At 40.6% G+C, this 15,991-nt stretch overlaps 1 protein-coding gene across 2 annotated transcripts in view; it reads left to right on the plus strand.

The window, feature by feature from the left end:
• Window positions 1–15,770, plus strand: part of LOC117417250 (DIS3-like exonuclease 2) — an 86,816-nt gene extending 71,046 nt beyond the window's left edge. For both annotated transcript variants that reach the window (XM_034029234.3, XM_034029236.3), the window contains exons 15-21: window positions 6,849–7,032; window positions 7,697–7,783; window positions 8,704–8,851; window positions 9,579–9,709; window positions 9,976–10,080; window positions 10,226–10,327; window positions 13,218–15,770. In XM_034029234.3, coding sequence (XP_033885125.3) covers window positions 6,849–7,032; window positions 7,697–7,783; window positions 8,704–8,851; window positions 9,579–9,709; window positions 9,976–10,080; window positions 10,226–10,327; window positions 13,218–13,319 — 859 coding nt within the window. In that variant the 3' untranslated portion in view covers window positions 13,320–15,770. The remainder of the gene's footprint in view (window positions 1–6,848; window positions 7,033–7,696; window positions 7,784–8,703; window positions 8,852–9,578; window positions 9,710–9,975; window positions 10,081–10,225; window positions 10,328–13,217) is intronic.
• The last annotated feature ends 221 nt before the right edge of the window (window positions 15,771–15,991 follow it).

Below are 15,991 nucleotides of genomic sequence, written 5' to 3' on the forward strand. Positions count from 1 at the left end.
CTCGGATATGCGACGGATTACTGTATTTATAAAACAAGTGTTTAAAAAATGTCTGATGTTTAAAAACTTTAGTGAATACAACAAAGTAATTTAGTCTGTGGTAAAATCCAATAAGTTATGTAGATCATTAACAGAGAATATGGAAGCCACCCCCCTCCTTAGTGTAGTATACCAAGCACACCTGTGTCTGTCTGTCACGCTACTGTTCCCTACACCCCCACCCCATAGCACACGTGCACCTTGCTCCCACCATTTAAACATGACATCATGGTCTGATCAGCCGTTTGCATTAATACAGCATTGACAATGATGATTCACACTTGTTCTGTGAACCATTTGATAAGAACACCCATTATGTCATTCCCACGTGGCAGTCATCCGTTCGTGTTTACACAGTCACTGTAGTATCATTAAGGTGACAGTCCGCACTTGTGACGTGGGGAGCAATTCATTCAGACTGAAGGTTGTGGTGGCGCCATGAATTGGTGTCAAGTGTGGAAAGGGTTGGGGGCCTAGCCTCTTTCTAGGATTGTGGATGGTATGGAACAGAGACTGAGGGATTAACAATTAATGAAATAGAACCGGAATTCCATTTAGAATTGAAATCGAGCTGGAATTCCATTTCGACTTGAACTAGAGCCAAAATTTCATTTAGAATTTCTGCCATGTCTGTACTTGGGTTCTTAAGGAACTACCAGGTATGACACACACATGACTGAGGGACTACTTTACAAGCCCCAGTTTTCGTTAGCATGGGATTTTTGTATTTTATGTTGTTTTTTTTTTACCTTCTCTTGGCAGCTGCAGCAGCTTCCATGTGGTGTTCAGCACCGCTGTCCTTCAGCACCACAGCTTATTATAAAGTGGAAAAAAATAACGGGGTCAGCTAAAAGGGGCAGGTTTTAAAGAAATCTCTCATTACAGTGCTCCATTCTGTTTCTGGATGATTAAATGCTTCTCTGTGCACGTTCTGCACAGGGTAAAGTTGACATTAGTTCTCATTACTATTGACATCCTCGGTAGTGATGATTCTAGTTAAATGTTTTAAACAAGGTTGTCAGCACCAGTGTTTAAGGTTGGCACTTGGGGTGGCTTCGCAGGTTTTCTGCTATTAAAAAAAAAACAAAAAACAAAAAAGCAGTATTGTCTATTCCCTTTGATCATCATCTTTTAATTGTGGTAACAATCGCCTCCTGCCTCCAAGTTTTATTTATTCTTTAAATGGTTAGACTAGATTGGTTTTTAATTAGTCCTAAACAGTAAGCAAGTATTTAAGTAAATGCAGAACTGTATTAAGCTTATTGTTGAATAATACGAAACGTATCTTAAGTGTAGGTTGCTTTTCATCCTAGAACTTGCTGTTTAAACTTGATGTCTTGTATAGACCAGGTTTGTCCTGCGTTATGACCCTAGCCTAGAAGAGCACATTGTTGTGCTTTGTACTTATACAGTTGCTCAGGAGTCAGAAGAACATTGGCCCCTTTTTTATTTTTTTTTTATTTATTTATTTTTTTTTTGGCCCTTTTTCCTGGTTTCAGTTTGATCTTGTAGATATTGGGAAGGGAGGGTTGGCTTGACCTGGTCTGTTTGCTTAACTTGCTACAACATTTCCTGTGTTTGTCATGGGACTTTTTAAAATATTCATTTGTCTCAGTTAAGTCTATACAGTTCCTGTGAGTAATACAGGAGCCTTGTAGGGCGTCCAGGGGGGCAGGCTGGAGGGGTCAAAGACGTGGAACGCCAAGTTTAGGGATCCCATTAATTCCTTGTGTTTACAATTCAAACCATTGTCAAGCCCGACCCAGGTAGAAACTAAAACAAAAGGGACCACACCAGATGTAACGCTGGGCTGAGCCATGCGGTTAACACTTCAGCATCAGTATGCAGTGATATCCTGCTTGGGGTGGATCACACATGATGGTCTTGTGCGTGCGCGTGTGTGGGGGAGTGTGTTTGAATTGGTTGTGAAATGTCATTAAAGTTCAGAAGCTTGTTCTTCACCTTGACCTTCCTGCTCATCTGTACTACACGTGCTTGGGTGTGTGTTTGAGTCTTGGTGCTGTGGTTTACATAAACCATCTCCTCCTCATACAAAGGAAGGAAGCCTTTTGGTGAACATTTATGGGTTTTATGTACATTTATACATTTCAATTAAAAAGAATAAGGTTTATTAAAAGTGCTTAGAACATTCCAGCTATATGTATTGCTTATCAACCTTCAATACGTGTGTAATTATCTACTTGTAGTAATAGTCGCAACTTTATGACACACCCCTTTAAGGTGACAAGACACTTTTTTTGTAGTGCTATTTTCTTTGACAGGAATGTTTCTTAACCACCCGGATGGTAATTGTGTCCATAAACATCATGGATCTTGCAGTAAGTTACTGGAACATAACTGGCTCTTATCAAGGAGTTCCAAATAATAAAATTTTTTTTAAAAAAAACCAGCGTGATCAATTCATTAAATTAATTTACTCTCCTTGTTTTTAAAGTGTTTGCCAAACCAGATGGCTTTGTCTTGAGTGTAGCTGTCTCTTCACCAGCCCCCAGCAGGATTATAACACCCAAAGCGTTATTTTTAGGAATCTCTAAATACTCGTCTGCGTCACGGCACTTTTTGTAAAAAGAAAAAAAAAAGAATCACATTTATCAGTTATATAAAAAATAAAAAAAAGCAACAACTTAGAAACTTAAAGGACAAACCTCAAGTAGAGCGGGAATGCAGGTCTGCGTAACAAGGCTGCGTGGCATTGAAGTGACATCTGATTGCCATGGCAGGGCTGGAGTATTAAACTGTCCTGACAATGGTCACCCCGCAGGGTAAAGGTCAACCGGCTGTGCTGCTGTGTTAGTAAGCAGGATAAAAAGCAAATACAATCCAAGCAGGCCTTTTAACACTGGTATTTTTACAAGGGCTGTTATGTAGTGTTATTTATTTGTAATTTTGTGAACTACAGTTCCAGCACTGACACGGTAATAAAGCATGGCAGACGTAGTTCCGTTTTGGTAAAAACACATTTGCAAATGTAAACCAGTAGCCTGGCAGAGCGTGGGAAATTTCTGCTTTCCAAACCTGAAATTTAATTTTTATTTTAAGTGATCAGGACAAAGGTTTACAGAAAAAGCACACCAGGAGCGTTGGTATTTAATGAATGATTTCAAATTAATCTGATCTAATGGGGTTAAAGGGATAGCTCAGTACCAGTCCCATGTTAATCCTGCTGGGGTTTCATCTACTTCACTTGTGCCACGTTGTCAGCAGCACCAAGGGGTTCAGAACATCCACTTCTGAAAGAAAGTTTGCGATTTTTGTTTCTATTCAGATCAACACTTTGTTTTTTACAAAACAGTCTGCAAAAATGACATCAGATTGAGTTGTATTGTCGTCCTGAAGCATACCCCATTGATGCACGCAGCTGATCACTACAAAATAAATTGCTATTGCTAAACATCCCAGGCATGCACCAAGGTGCCTTTTTGTTTGTTTGTGTGTGTGTGTGGCTAAGAAGCTAAAAATATTGTCTGTCTTCTCACAGAATGACTCGGAGAAGTTTAAATGTTGGAGCAGTGTTCGCCCAGTGGAGTGACAAATGCAGATCGTTTGGGATGGCTTTGTTGTTGGCCTTTCCAAACTTTCCCAGGGAATGAAAGCTGCTGTTCAATATTTTTTTTTTTCTTCTCTTCTCCCCGTGTGCCGTCTAATTGGGAGGGTCTGCCTACGGACCCCAGGCTCTGCTCACAGGCTGTGACCAATCTTTAACACAGATCCATCATGTGTGAACAAAACCATGGCAGCAGCCGAGAAACATCCTGCCGCTGAATGTGCCTTTTACATTACACACAGTTTATAATGAGGGTCTCCTTTTTACACGTCTGTTTAGTTTACTACAGGCTCCCAGGACACTGTGAAATTACTCAAACGAACGGCCCATATTAAAAGGTGGTTTACCGTGTCAGGATGCCTATTGCATCGCAGTGCAGATATCTCTGTGGTTTCCTATGCTGACTCCTGTTGGGGGCGGGGCCTCATGGGGAAGGGCAGTTGGCTGGAAGTTCTCTGGAAGGGGACGGGGCCGAGCGGGTGTTTGCTGTTGTCAAGGGGCTGTTCTCCCTAATGGATTTTACACTTCATTTAACCTCAATGGCGCTTTGAAGTCTCATTTTGAGACAAAAGGTAACTTTCTGCATACAAGTGCAAAAAGTTTTCAGCATAGACGAGTCTCTCTTTGTGCCAGCACCACAGTTTAGCGGACGTGTTGTGAATAAGGAGTGACGACCTCACTCCCCATGTTTTGTTTAAGTGGATGTTGTCCTTTTGGCTTTTTAAATTATGCACTGGCGGTATTATGGTGCTCGGACCTGAAATGTATTAACACTGAAGCATTCGTGATCTCCGCACCAGACAAACAAACCTAATTCATCTATTACTGAGAGAGTGGCAGTGGTTGCTACTGAACCACAGTCGATCATAAGCCCTCATGCTGATTGCTCATAGAGGGTGGTGTGTTCTAGTAGTACAAAACAAAAATTATAGCAATTGATGTATATAAAAAAGTTTCTTTATTTTAGTACTTTTGTTCTATTTAATTAAAAAAAAGTTTTATCTGGAGTGACCTACTTCTCCAGAGGCTGTAATGTAATATAATTAAATGTTCATTCACTTTTAGTCTCTCTCTCTTGTGTAATAACTTCCAGCTGTGCTTAATTGGTGGCAATTTTCAAGTAGTTTTTATTTTGTGTCATTTGCAGCAATGAACTCAACCCACGGTAGAATGTAATTGCTGAGCGTTCCTAAGCAGTTAGTACTGGAGCATCTCTACGAGTTCACCCCGCTACCTCAACTCTAGTGTCCAAACCTCTTAAATTTTAATGCAGAATTTTCATTGCTTTCTTGTAGGAATTGCTGTACTTCAAGCTGTAGCCCGTGGTAACAATACATATTTTTTATATAGGTAATAAAATTATTCCTTTTAAGTTTCGCTGACCCTGCAGCAGACTGTGAGATTCCTTTTCATTTTCAGAATAAATATAAACACTAAGGAGTGAACAGGGTTTCATCTTGCATCAGGTCAAAGAATACGTCAACTCCAGCCTTTTAAGATATGCAAATGTCTAAATGATGTGATCGTCGACTCCTCTCCTGAGAATTGACTTTCAAATCCCATTTACATAATGCACAAGCAGACCACCTCGAAGGTGGGTGCCTTTTCATTTAGTGATTTCCACGCTGTCGTAGGGGTTCGAGCGACGCCCCCTGGCACTGAGCAGCTGAAGCACCGACAGCTTGAAAAGACTCAAACAGCGGGACAGGTATCCTGCCTAAATGTCAAGCGTTTTTACCAGCTTTGATGTTTTTTAAACCACGGTTGGCTGAATGCCTTGTTTTGCATTATGCATTTTTCAGTTAGGTGAATTTGTAATATTTATTACCCATTTAAATAAGAAAATGGACCCGACAGTCTATATTGGGATTGCTTTTGATGTTCAGCCTGAATATACTAGCAACATTTTTAAACCTGAACACCTGGAGTGTGTTTGTGTGTTACCCCTTAATTACAAACACAGTTTAAGCAAAGGAGATGCTTCTCAAACCACGCAGAAAGACCTCTTTGAACCCTGTGGCATTTACTAATTTCCTCTGAACTCAGCCTTGATGCAAAAAGTTACTTCTTATTGTCATTCAGTGAAGCACCCGGATTATTTGTCAGGAGAGCAGAAATGAATTGCAACTGCTTCTCAGAAATGTAATTATTGGATGCAGTTGTTTTAGTTTTTTTTCCTATGCCCAGCTAATTACAGCCCACTGCAGGTGAAGAAGTGCAAATAATCTCTGGCTACTGCACATTTTAATGTGCTGCTCATACCTGCTTTATATCCCTCCTGTTCTTTATTACATATTACTCTGCATCACAAAACTGCTGCTGCTGTCCTGCTGCAGGAGAAGAAATAGGAGCTTGGCTGTCGGTCAAACCTGGAATCAAAAGACCAGCTATATAGAAATACCACAGTTTGATTGTAGTGATTGGAGTACACCGAAAGGGCAGGGCGGGGGGGGGTTATTACAGGACTGACTCATTTGCAATTCTGATTTTTTTTTTTTCTTTCTAACCTACTGTGACATGCCAGGGGACCAATTCTCTAATAATCTGGGAGCATTAATAGCTCCGAGAATGACATCAGGCCACTTGCACCTACCTGGCTGATAAGAAAATAACAGGTCTCAATGACTTACCAGTCCCATAAAAACTAAAGAGCGTAAGTAATGGCTTCGAGGAAAAATAATTCCTATCACCACTACACAGACTCCATTAGATACCGGGAAGCACCGCTCGTGGAGTTTAGCCGTCTCAGTTGCTCTGGTCATTACACCCAGTGAGGCGGTGAAAAGATCGTAAAAGCGGGGCTGCTTTTTTTTTTTGTAAACCTAGAGAAAAAAATTTGCAATTTAAGCAGAGTAAATTTGAGATGACATTTTGTTTTTATTTAGTACATCTTCAATGGTGATTGGACTTTGTTTTTTGTATGCTCTAGTTGCAGTGCTCTACCATCAGAAGCTATTGACGAACCAATGCTGCCCTCTGCTGTTCTTGTGGTTTTAGCAGGGGCTTTTCTCTGAAGAAGTGTGTGGTGTATTGCATGAAACAAGCAGTTGTGCTTTCACCTCCAGCTTTCATAATATTGTGCCTTGTCACATAATTGCATAGACGTTAAACCTCCTATTTATTTGTGAGCGGATCATTTTGTGAAGCTTTTGTTATTAATTTTTTTTTTTTTTTTGTAGGGTGTTCAATCTCCCCTGGAGCTGAAGTTAAAAGCTCCCTGTTCTGTTTGCTTTGTTTTTAACAGGTTGGTGGAGGAGTTCATGCTGCTTGCGAACATGGCCACGGCCCATCAGATCTACCGGTCCTTCCCGGACCAGGCGCTGCTGCGGTGCCACCCGCCGCCCCAGACCAAGATGGTGGACGACCTGCTGGAGTTCTGTGACCAGATGGGGCTGAAGCTGGACTTCAGCTCTGCAGGAGCTCTCAATGTAGGTATCAGAACCAGGCCCTGTAATGTACTGCCAGGGGGGTTGGGTAACTGTGGGTACAGAAGCCAGACCAGCTGAAACAGTGGAGAGGTAGTGCTGCCTTCCCAGCTGCAGGTGTGAGAGTGAGGACTTAGTTCTGGAACAGTGCTGAATCAAATAAGAGTTCACAAATACAGTGCAGGTGATGTGCACAGCGCTCAAGTTTTGTGGGAGATTACCATTCTGCCTTTCGATCCTAACTTGGTGTCGGTATGATATGAATTCAGTTCCTATTTCAAAGGTAAGATCCGTTTTTAGTTGAATGCACAACTTTAATAATGTAAATGCCAGAATGTATGTGCCAGAGATGCTTCAGGATTCCATTGCACAACGATCCAGCAAAAAATATTGGTTCAAGTTTTGATTAATCGCATATATATATATATATATATATATATATATATATATATATATATATATATATATATATATATATATATATATATATATGTATATGTGTGTGTGTGAATTGCTGTGTGTTTGATGTTTGCGCCGTCTCCGATTTTAGACTCAGTTTAGTTTTCTCTGAACCCTTGACCCAGTTAAATACAATGTATGTGTTTATAAATGCTCTAATGACAGTATGTTTTAATTTGAATGACTCTTTCTTTTGCTCTCCTAACAGAGAAGCTTGAATGACGAGTTGGGCGTGGATGAATACAGCAGTGCCAGAAAGGAGGTCCTGACTCACATGTGCTCTCGCCCAATGCAGGTTGGGAGCCGCTTGTCTGTTTTCTCTCCATTGTTCTCTCAGTTACTGTTTTAGTTTAGTTGTGGTGTAGATTTTGTATCGGGGAGCAATCCAGGACAAGTTTTAAGCCATCAGATTGCTGATTTATTCAGCTGATTCAGTGTCAGTCCCGTATTAATTGCACTGTGATGATTTTAATTGTCTCATTTACTCCATGTAGCGGTTCGTTTGTTCACAATTTGCCGGCGGACTCGCAGGCAAATAAAACCAATGAGATGGTGAACAGCAAAACAAGAATTAGTGCAAAACAAAGCCATGGAGCGGCCTCCTTAACTCTTTCCAACTGCAGTAAACTGGCTGGCTCACTTATTTCACATGGCTGCCCTGTGAAACGCATAACGCATGCCGATGCATTCAAATATTGATTCCCTTACAAGCCATTCCATCAAAGGTACCCTGTTTGAAACTGGAACCATTTATTATGGCTCAGCCAGCACTGTTGTCATGTTAGCTGTGGTACAGCACGCTGTACTTTAATACCTAAATTCTCAGCACAATCGTTCTCTCTCTGCCAGGGTATTGTTTTTGGAGAATGCGTATTGCATTATTGACTGTTCTGTAAAATCAATGATCTGTATGTGTGTCTTGGGGGAAGTCAGCTTGTGTCTGCGAGACAGTTAGCAGCTGACGGTGTTGTGACAGCTCAATACTCCAGGATCCTGGAATGCGCTAGGTACAGTGCAGCTGCCACATGATGACATCCTCATTGTCACAACTTCCAACGAGAGACTTTGTAACTACCCTGTTGAAGGGGACTGGAACAGCAAAAAAGCTTTTTGATTCAGGCTTTGCATTCCACATCTGCCCCTAGTGCCAGTGGAAGCCATCGCTTCGGAGTTTAGCTGGTGTTTGGGTTAATGAGGAAAGCGGTTTAATTCCAGATGGCTGTGTATTTCTGTACTGGGGTCCTGAAGGCGGAGGCCCTATTCCGACACTACGCTCTGAACGTTCCCTTCTACACCCACTTCACCTCCCCGATCAGGCGCTACGCTGACATCATCGTGCACAGACTGCTGGCTGCCTCGCTGGGTAGGTGCCCTCGGATCATGTGATCAACCCCCAGGTTTACATCCTCACGCAGTCATCACCACAGAATAAAAATAAAACTTCACCTCTGCAACTGTCGGTGTACTAGAGCTTTACATTTGTGACCTTTTTATTTTTATAACAATTAAAACATTTATATGAAGTCAACCTCTTACTTGCTAGTGTGACTTTTCTCACTGGTTAGCTGTGTGGATACAGTATGTGACTACAGTAGTCTGCACTACTCATAAACCACCTGTAGAGGACAGCACTTAACTGTAACTCCATCATCTTTAATGGAGATGGAGGCTTGGCTTCTATTTCATCCAGTGTCACCAAAACATCTGTGCTCTTTAAAAACAGTCTGAATTGTTTTTTGTTTTTTTTCTTTTGAAACTATTGTACATTGAAACTTTAATCTCTTATTTTACTAGTTGAAGTGGTTTAGCCTGTTTCGTTTCTTCAGTTACACTATGTAATCGAGTGAAAACAGAAAAGCAAGTGCTGTTCATGTATCAGAGAATAGGAAGCATGCAAAAAACACTGCAGTTTCTACTTGTGGTCACTAGAGGTCAGTCAATCCCATTGAAAGAAATATCATACAGTAATGTAAAAGGATGCTAGGATCCTCCTTGATTTTTTATTTTTTTGTTACTGTTAAATATAACTAACAGAAGTACTGAAGTGTGGTTCATTCATAAAGGCATTAACGTTTCATCCCTTGTGGCAGGCTGTGGGCCCCGGGTGAGCTTGTGTCAGAGTGACGTGCAGAAGCAGGCGTCCCATTGCAACGACAAGAAGATGGCCTCCAAGCGAGTGCAGGAGCTGAGCGCGGACCTCTTCTTCGCTGTCCTTGTCAAGGTATTCACTCTGATTGCATTCTCAGTACTGCACTGTTAAAACTTCCAGCACCGTCTGCGTCTTGCAGTCTTTTCTGCTGCCTAGGCAATAACAATCCACTGGTCATTTGCACTTATTTATGTGTTCTTTTTTTTTTATTTAAGTTAAAGCAACAGCGTTTAGCTTCAGTGTACATAATTACTGCGTTGTGACAATGCTGGTTAAGTAGTTTCTCCTTTAACGGCAGTAACTGTTTGATGTAAAACTTCGGTCTTTGATGTTCATAGGAGTCTGGCCCCCTGGAGTCTGAAGCCATGGTGATGGGAGTCCTGGACCAGTCCTTCGACGTGCTGGTGCTGAGATACGGTGTGCAGAAGCGCATTTACTGCAATGTGGGTATACGCCAGGTTGGAGGAAGGAACGGTGCTTGGGCTAAATCATCATGTCCCAAAGAGGACAGAAAGGGTCAGAAAAATTGAAACTTAGAAAACAAGATATCCTCTTATTTTTGTATTTATTTATTGTTTTTTTTTTCAGGCTCTCCCACTCCGGGATTTCCATTTCCGTAAAGTGGGAAAGAAGCCAGAGATGACGTTGATCTGGGCAGCGGAGTCTGAGGCGGAGGCACCAGTACAGCAGGTGGGTGCTGAGAGCAGGGCAGCCCTGGTATTGCACTCCGATGCTGTAGAACAGGATGTGCCTTTCAACTAGAACGCATATGAGGAGGAAGAAAAGGGGCTGTGCTTGTTGAGGCATCAGTAGCCTCAGTAGCACATGGTTGTTGAGGATCAAGTATTTAACCCTTAGCGGTCCATTTATTCAGCGCGTGTCAGGCGCGTCAGGTCCAATTTATTTTCACACGTGCAGTTTATTTAGACGTGCTGTTTTAAGTATTTTTTTTCACAGTAAAAAAGGCACTGCATATCAACAGGACACTCAGTACTGCATCTCCAGCCCCGCCCCACCCCTTGTTCGCTGTATTTTTCACATACCTCTACATAGTAGTGCATACCGAGAAATCATGATCACTCATCAATAATGCAATCCAAGTCATTATTTTATTACTATAACATCTAAAAAAAGCTCTGCAAATGTCTGTGATATTCTTTGAGCGCTGGATGCAGAAGCAGCTATCTTGTTTGTTTATGTCCGTGTTATCTATGTGGTGTCGGGGCTATCTGTATTCATGAGATACGCCCCCTTTTTTTTCGGCTTCTCTCGGCTCCTATCGGTCTCACTCGGCCATTGAATGGTTTTCTCTGCTTTTTCCGGAGGAAAAACGACTAGAGACCTGTTTTTTACGTCTTTTTGATGATTGGACCGGAAATGGGAAATTGCAGTGTCGGACCAGGTCTGACATAGGACCGCAAAGGGTTAAAGGAATGATGTTCCAGAAACTGCCTTGCCTGAAACGGAATGACCCTTGGAACACACATATTGTCAAGTCTGATGCAGATAGGGGTGGAAGCAGCTAGCTAAGTGAAGTCCAATACAGTGTACACAGGATAGGGGTCGAAGTAGCCAGTAAAAACTGTGCCCTAGATAACATGGCAACATGCTGGTAACATAGTGAAGACAGGTGTCAATGGTTGTTTGTTTTTCAACTCTACAGAATTAGATTAAATGCTTCACAAGCATCATTCTAGTTTGCTATGGTTTCCTGTTTTTATCAGTTGTGGAATTTATTTTCCTGTGTCTCCATATCTCCAAAGTTTGTGAAATGTTGCCGTCTGTGATATAATCGACCTAATTTACTGATCTCTCAAAACTGCAATAACCTAATTTTATTTTGTGGATTTCATTATTTATTAAAACATGCAAAAATAAACTTACTAAGAATTTGGCTACATCTATGTTTGTTAATTTGTTATACATGGGTTTAAATCTAGCTGTATGTGCGCAGGCATATACCTGGGGGGAGGACTTCTTCTTGGGTAAATAATCGACAAAATAAAATGCTTACACTGCGAGGATAGTGGGCGTCCAAAAAAAACCCACAATTGCAGTATTTCCAGGCCATTTTAATTAATTAGGGCAGCAGTGTGGAGTAGTGGTTAGGGTTCTGGACTCTTGACCGGAGGGTCATGGGTTCAATCCCAGGTGGGGGGGACACTGCTGCTGTACCCTTGAGCAAGATACTTTACCTAGATTACTCCAGTAAAAACCCAACTGTATAAATGGGTAATTGTATGTAAAAATAATGTGGTATCTTGTAACAATTGTAAGTCGTCCTGGATAAGGGTGTCTGAAGAGAAATAAATAATAATAATAATTAAACATTAATATTTTTAAAACTACAGTACTAGTTCTTAACACAACAGTAGGTCTACTAGTGATGTTTTATCTTCTTTTGCCATCTGTATGAAACGTACATGGTTACTTTTGAGGAACAGTTTATTCTGCTGAATACTGTCCCCCATTGAACGATGCCATCTATTTATTTCACAAAGCAATTTAACCTCAACAGCATTCATTTTTAAGCAGTTAAAAAGAAAACGTTGAATGTGTACAGGCAAACACTTTTTTTAATCAAAGTTAATAAAAAAAATATATATATTCTGCTGTTTGCAAAACTGATGCTTTAGTTTAAGTCAGCTTTCATTTGTGCAGAACTTGCACGTAAACAAACAAACCTCTTGCCATATTTTATTTTTATTTTTTTTTACTGTGGTTTTTAAAAGTCACTTATTTCAGACTGCGTCAAGCCTTTTTCAGGTTAAACAAATCGACCCGTTCCATCAAGGTAAGCCATTTGTTTTTAACCATTACAATCTCCAGTATGCCTCATTTGCGATGTCTTGCTTTTTTATTGTCAGATGCATACATGCAGGTTTTTTTCTTTTGCTCTGCTGTTAAATGTAGGGTCGACTCGCCATTTTGTGCTTTCTGTTTTGCTTCGGGAGTGTTGATGACATTGGTATGAACGTTCAGTTAACAACGAATTAGGAAAGCGAGTCAAAGGTTAACTGCATAACTTTGTTGTTTGAATCGGCCATGATTATTCCGCTGGCGCGACAATGAGTGAAACTACAATGCTTATATTTACATTTGTTTGGCTTGGGTGGATGGCGGATAGCGGGGTGGCGATATAACGGGTAAAAATAGCACTGTGTTTATATTGGTGACATTTGTTCAGAGAGACAACTGTAGTTACTTTAATACATTACGGCCAATGCTTTTGCAAGTTGAACCTCTGTTTTGTAAATGACGCCTTTGTAATCTGCTTGCGAGTTACACAAGTGTGATAAACCACATGACAGCCATAACATACCAAGTTGTTTATTAAACACGGAAAATACAAAGCAAAAAAAAAAAAAAAAAGAAAGACTGTGTCCAGTATTTTTGTAATCCTTAAATATGCTTCATGTTTACACTCACACACACACGCACGCACACACACACACAACAGCAAGGTGGAGCTCAATAGTGGGACAGCCCGGAGCATTCAAAGTTATGGTTTGGAATAGTACTCTTCTGGAGCTGTCCCTGTTTCTACTCATTCTGTATTTCCCTTTTCCTGTTTGTCTAGGAGCTCTCGATTTTCACGCTGGTGGATGTGGTGTTGAAGGCTGAAGGCCCCATGAAATACAGCGCCATTCTGAAACGGCCGAGTGAGATGATGCCATTCTGAAACGACCGAGTGAGATGATGTCATTCTGAAACGGCCGAGTGAGATGATGTCATGAAATCCAGAGAAGGAAAATACCACGGCCTCCCCTGACGAGTTTCCAAAAGTTGCTTTGAAAAGAAAAAGGTCAAAAATGGGATGATGCACTCATTGTGTTTTAAATAACTGTTTTTAAAGTGTTTTGGTGCATCGCACCTGTACAGTACCTTTTTTTTTTTTTTTTTTTTAATGTTCTTAAGCTACGTTTTTAACAGCATCATCCACAGTGGCAGGAGAACTGAAACAAATGAGTGTTTACAGGTCAATGCAACCTTTCATTCACTGAAGACAGCTGCCAAACCCTTACAGTGCAGGACACACAGTACCAGCTCTTGGAGGACATGGGTTCTGTGCTGGCTAGGCTAACATTGTGCTAATACCTATTGTATGATTTTGTATTTACATTTTTAAATGCTGTAATTAAATTCGGGGTGCTTCTTTATTTTTAGGGAATACATTTCTACTCTAATAGAAAACACACCTTAGTTTTGCACCGTAAACAGTTTGTGTTTTCCCTTTGGCATTGGAGCTTTATAACCATTTGTGTGTCTCCAGTCTCCAACTTTGCCAGATGTAACAATGTGTTTCGTCTCTCCAGCTTCCCGTTCTCTCATCAGCCTGGGTGGCAAGTGGAGGGGGGGGGGGGGTTCTCTCCCTTTATTTCGTGTTTACGTACGTTACTGAATTCCAGGTGTATGCGCTATTGAGATACGACTTTAAAGAACAATTGGGTTTTGTGGGTTTTTTCATGTTGCACTGTGAGTGAAATTAGATCTGAACCAAATTAAGATAATAACCGCTATAACCACTAAGCCACCTAACTAACGTCTCTCTGGGATTCAAGAGCAGCTGCTGTATTTGAATAGCACGTTTGTTAGCCCTCAAGTCAAAAGCCATTTAATATGAAACGCAAATGCATTTTTTTTTTTTTTTTTTTTTTTATAATTATTATGGGTTTGATATTCCTTCAACAATTTCATTAAATGTAATTGCTAGGTGCAGAAAAATGAAATGTGACCTTAATAGTCTTTTTTAAAAATTACTTTGTGATTCAAAATGTGGTGCTAGAGGAATGAGCTCATTAAAATTACATTTTGACATTTAATGTCAGGTTAGTTTTTTTTTATATATAATAAATGAAACTTTTTGAGAAGGTTGCATTTACAATTATTTAATTAAAATATTCTGGCAGGTGGCAAAGCAATGTTTTCACCAAGAAAAACTTGCTTTAAAATACGTATGTTACTCCTTATTCAGAACAGCTTGTCTGACTGTATGAAATGCCGATTTTAAGAATGCTAAACATCAGCTGTAACGATTGGAAAGAATGGGCAGTTTTTCGACAACAGCAGATCTTGCAAACTGCCACATAGCTATGCCACATTTAAGCTTCTGTTTACCTCTGCGTGTGAAGCTATCGTGTGGTTTTCCAGCTTTTCTGCTTTTGCAACCTGCATTGCCGTCTACCGACCAAGTGACAAACGAAGCACGACCAAAACTTTAAATCCAGATCCCACTGTAACCACTGCCACGCCATGAGGCTGAGTGCAGGACTCCACGCAAAAGCTCAGTTGCCTTTGTTTACAGTTTGCTGCTTATTACACCCTGTGCCATGACATTCTCAGCATACTGATCGTTTTCAGTGCTTCTGCTCAACGTTGTGTACAATGAGGGTCCTAAATGGTTCTTGACCACTGTGTTGTGGGCACCAAGGTAACTTCTAATAATGGTGTTAAAGTAGTGCTGTCCGATGGTTTAAAATGTATATACTAAATCTGAGGTTTATTAACGTGCCCCTTTTATTGTGCTGGAAATCTTTTGAATTCTTTTGTGTTCTGTTGTTCAGGATGTGCAGATATTTCAAATAGAACACTATAGAAAACCCTCCTGCATTCTGGTACCTGTGCTGTTGATCACATGGTCTGTGATTGTAGCAAGGCCATTGGAGAGAATCTGAACAACAAATGAAGCGATTGGGAACCAGGATACAGGATGCATTAACAGCATAAACCAAGCAAAAAAAAAAAAAAAAAAAAAACAGAAGATTTTCACCTGACAAAAAGTGGGATCCATGATGATGATATTGCAAGGACTTCCAAAAGGGAAGAACATGGATTTGGCTTGGCTAGCACTACTTGTAATTGATAATGTCCAACTCGCTTTCTGGTGTAAACTGTGTGTATATGTACTCAAAACACGGGATATTTATTGTATGTTGTTGTTGTTGTTGTTGTTATTAGAACATTAATAGACATTAAACCAAAAAAAGTGAAAAAAACTGCAGTGGTACTTGTGATAAGGCATTATCGTTCTGATGTGATTGTAAATGTAATGTACATTTCTGTTACCAGGCAAGTTAGTGTTTATCAGCTGATCAATGTCACCCAATAAACAACTTGGAAATGCTGCTCTGAATTCTTGCGATGCTCTTCTGCTTTGTTATTTCATGCTGCAGTGATTTCCTCGGTACCCTGTCCTATAAGTGCAATACTTTGTGTGGGCAATGTCTCTCATTGTGTAGGACAGGGGTCTCCAACCCTGGCCTAGAGACCTAAAGGCTCTTCTGGGTTTCCGTTTCAACCAAGCTCTGTTACTTAATTGTAATTATATCATTTATTTCTTAGCAGACGCCCTTA

Source organism: Acipenser ruthenus, chromosome 12, assembly GCF_902713425.1.
Source record: "Acipenser ruthenus chromosome 12, fAciRut3.2 maternal haplotype, whole genome shotgun sequence".
NCBI lineage: Eukaryota > Metazoa > Chordata > Actinopteri > Acipenseriformes > Acipenseridae > Acipenser > Acipenser ruthenus.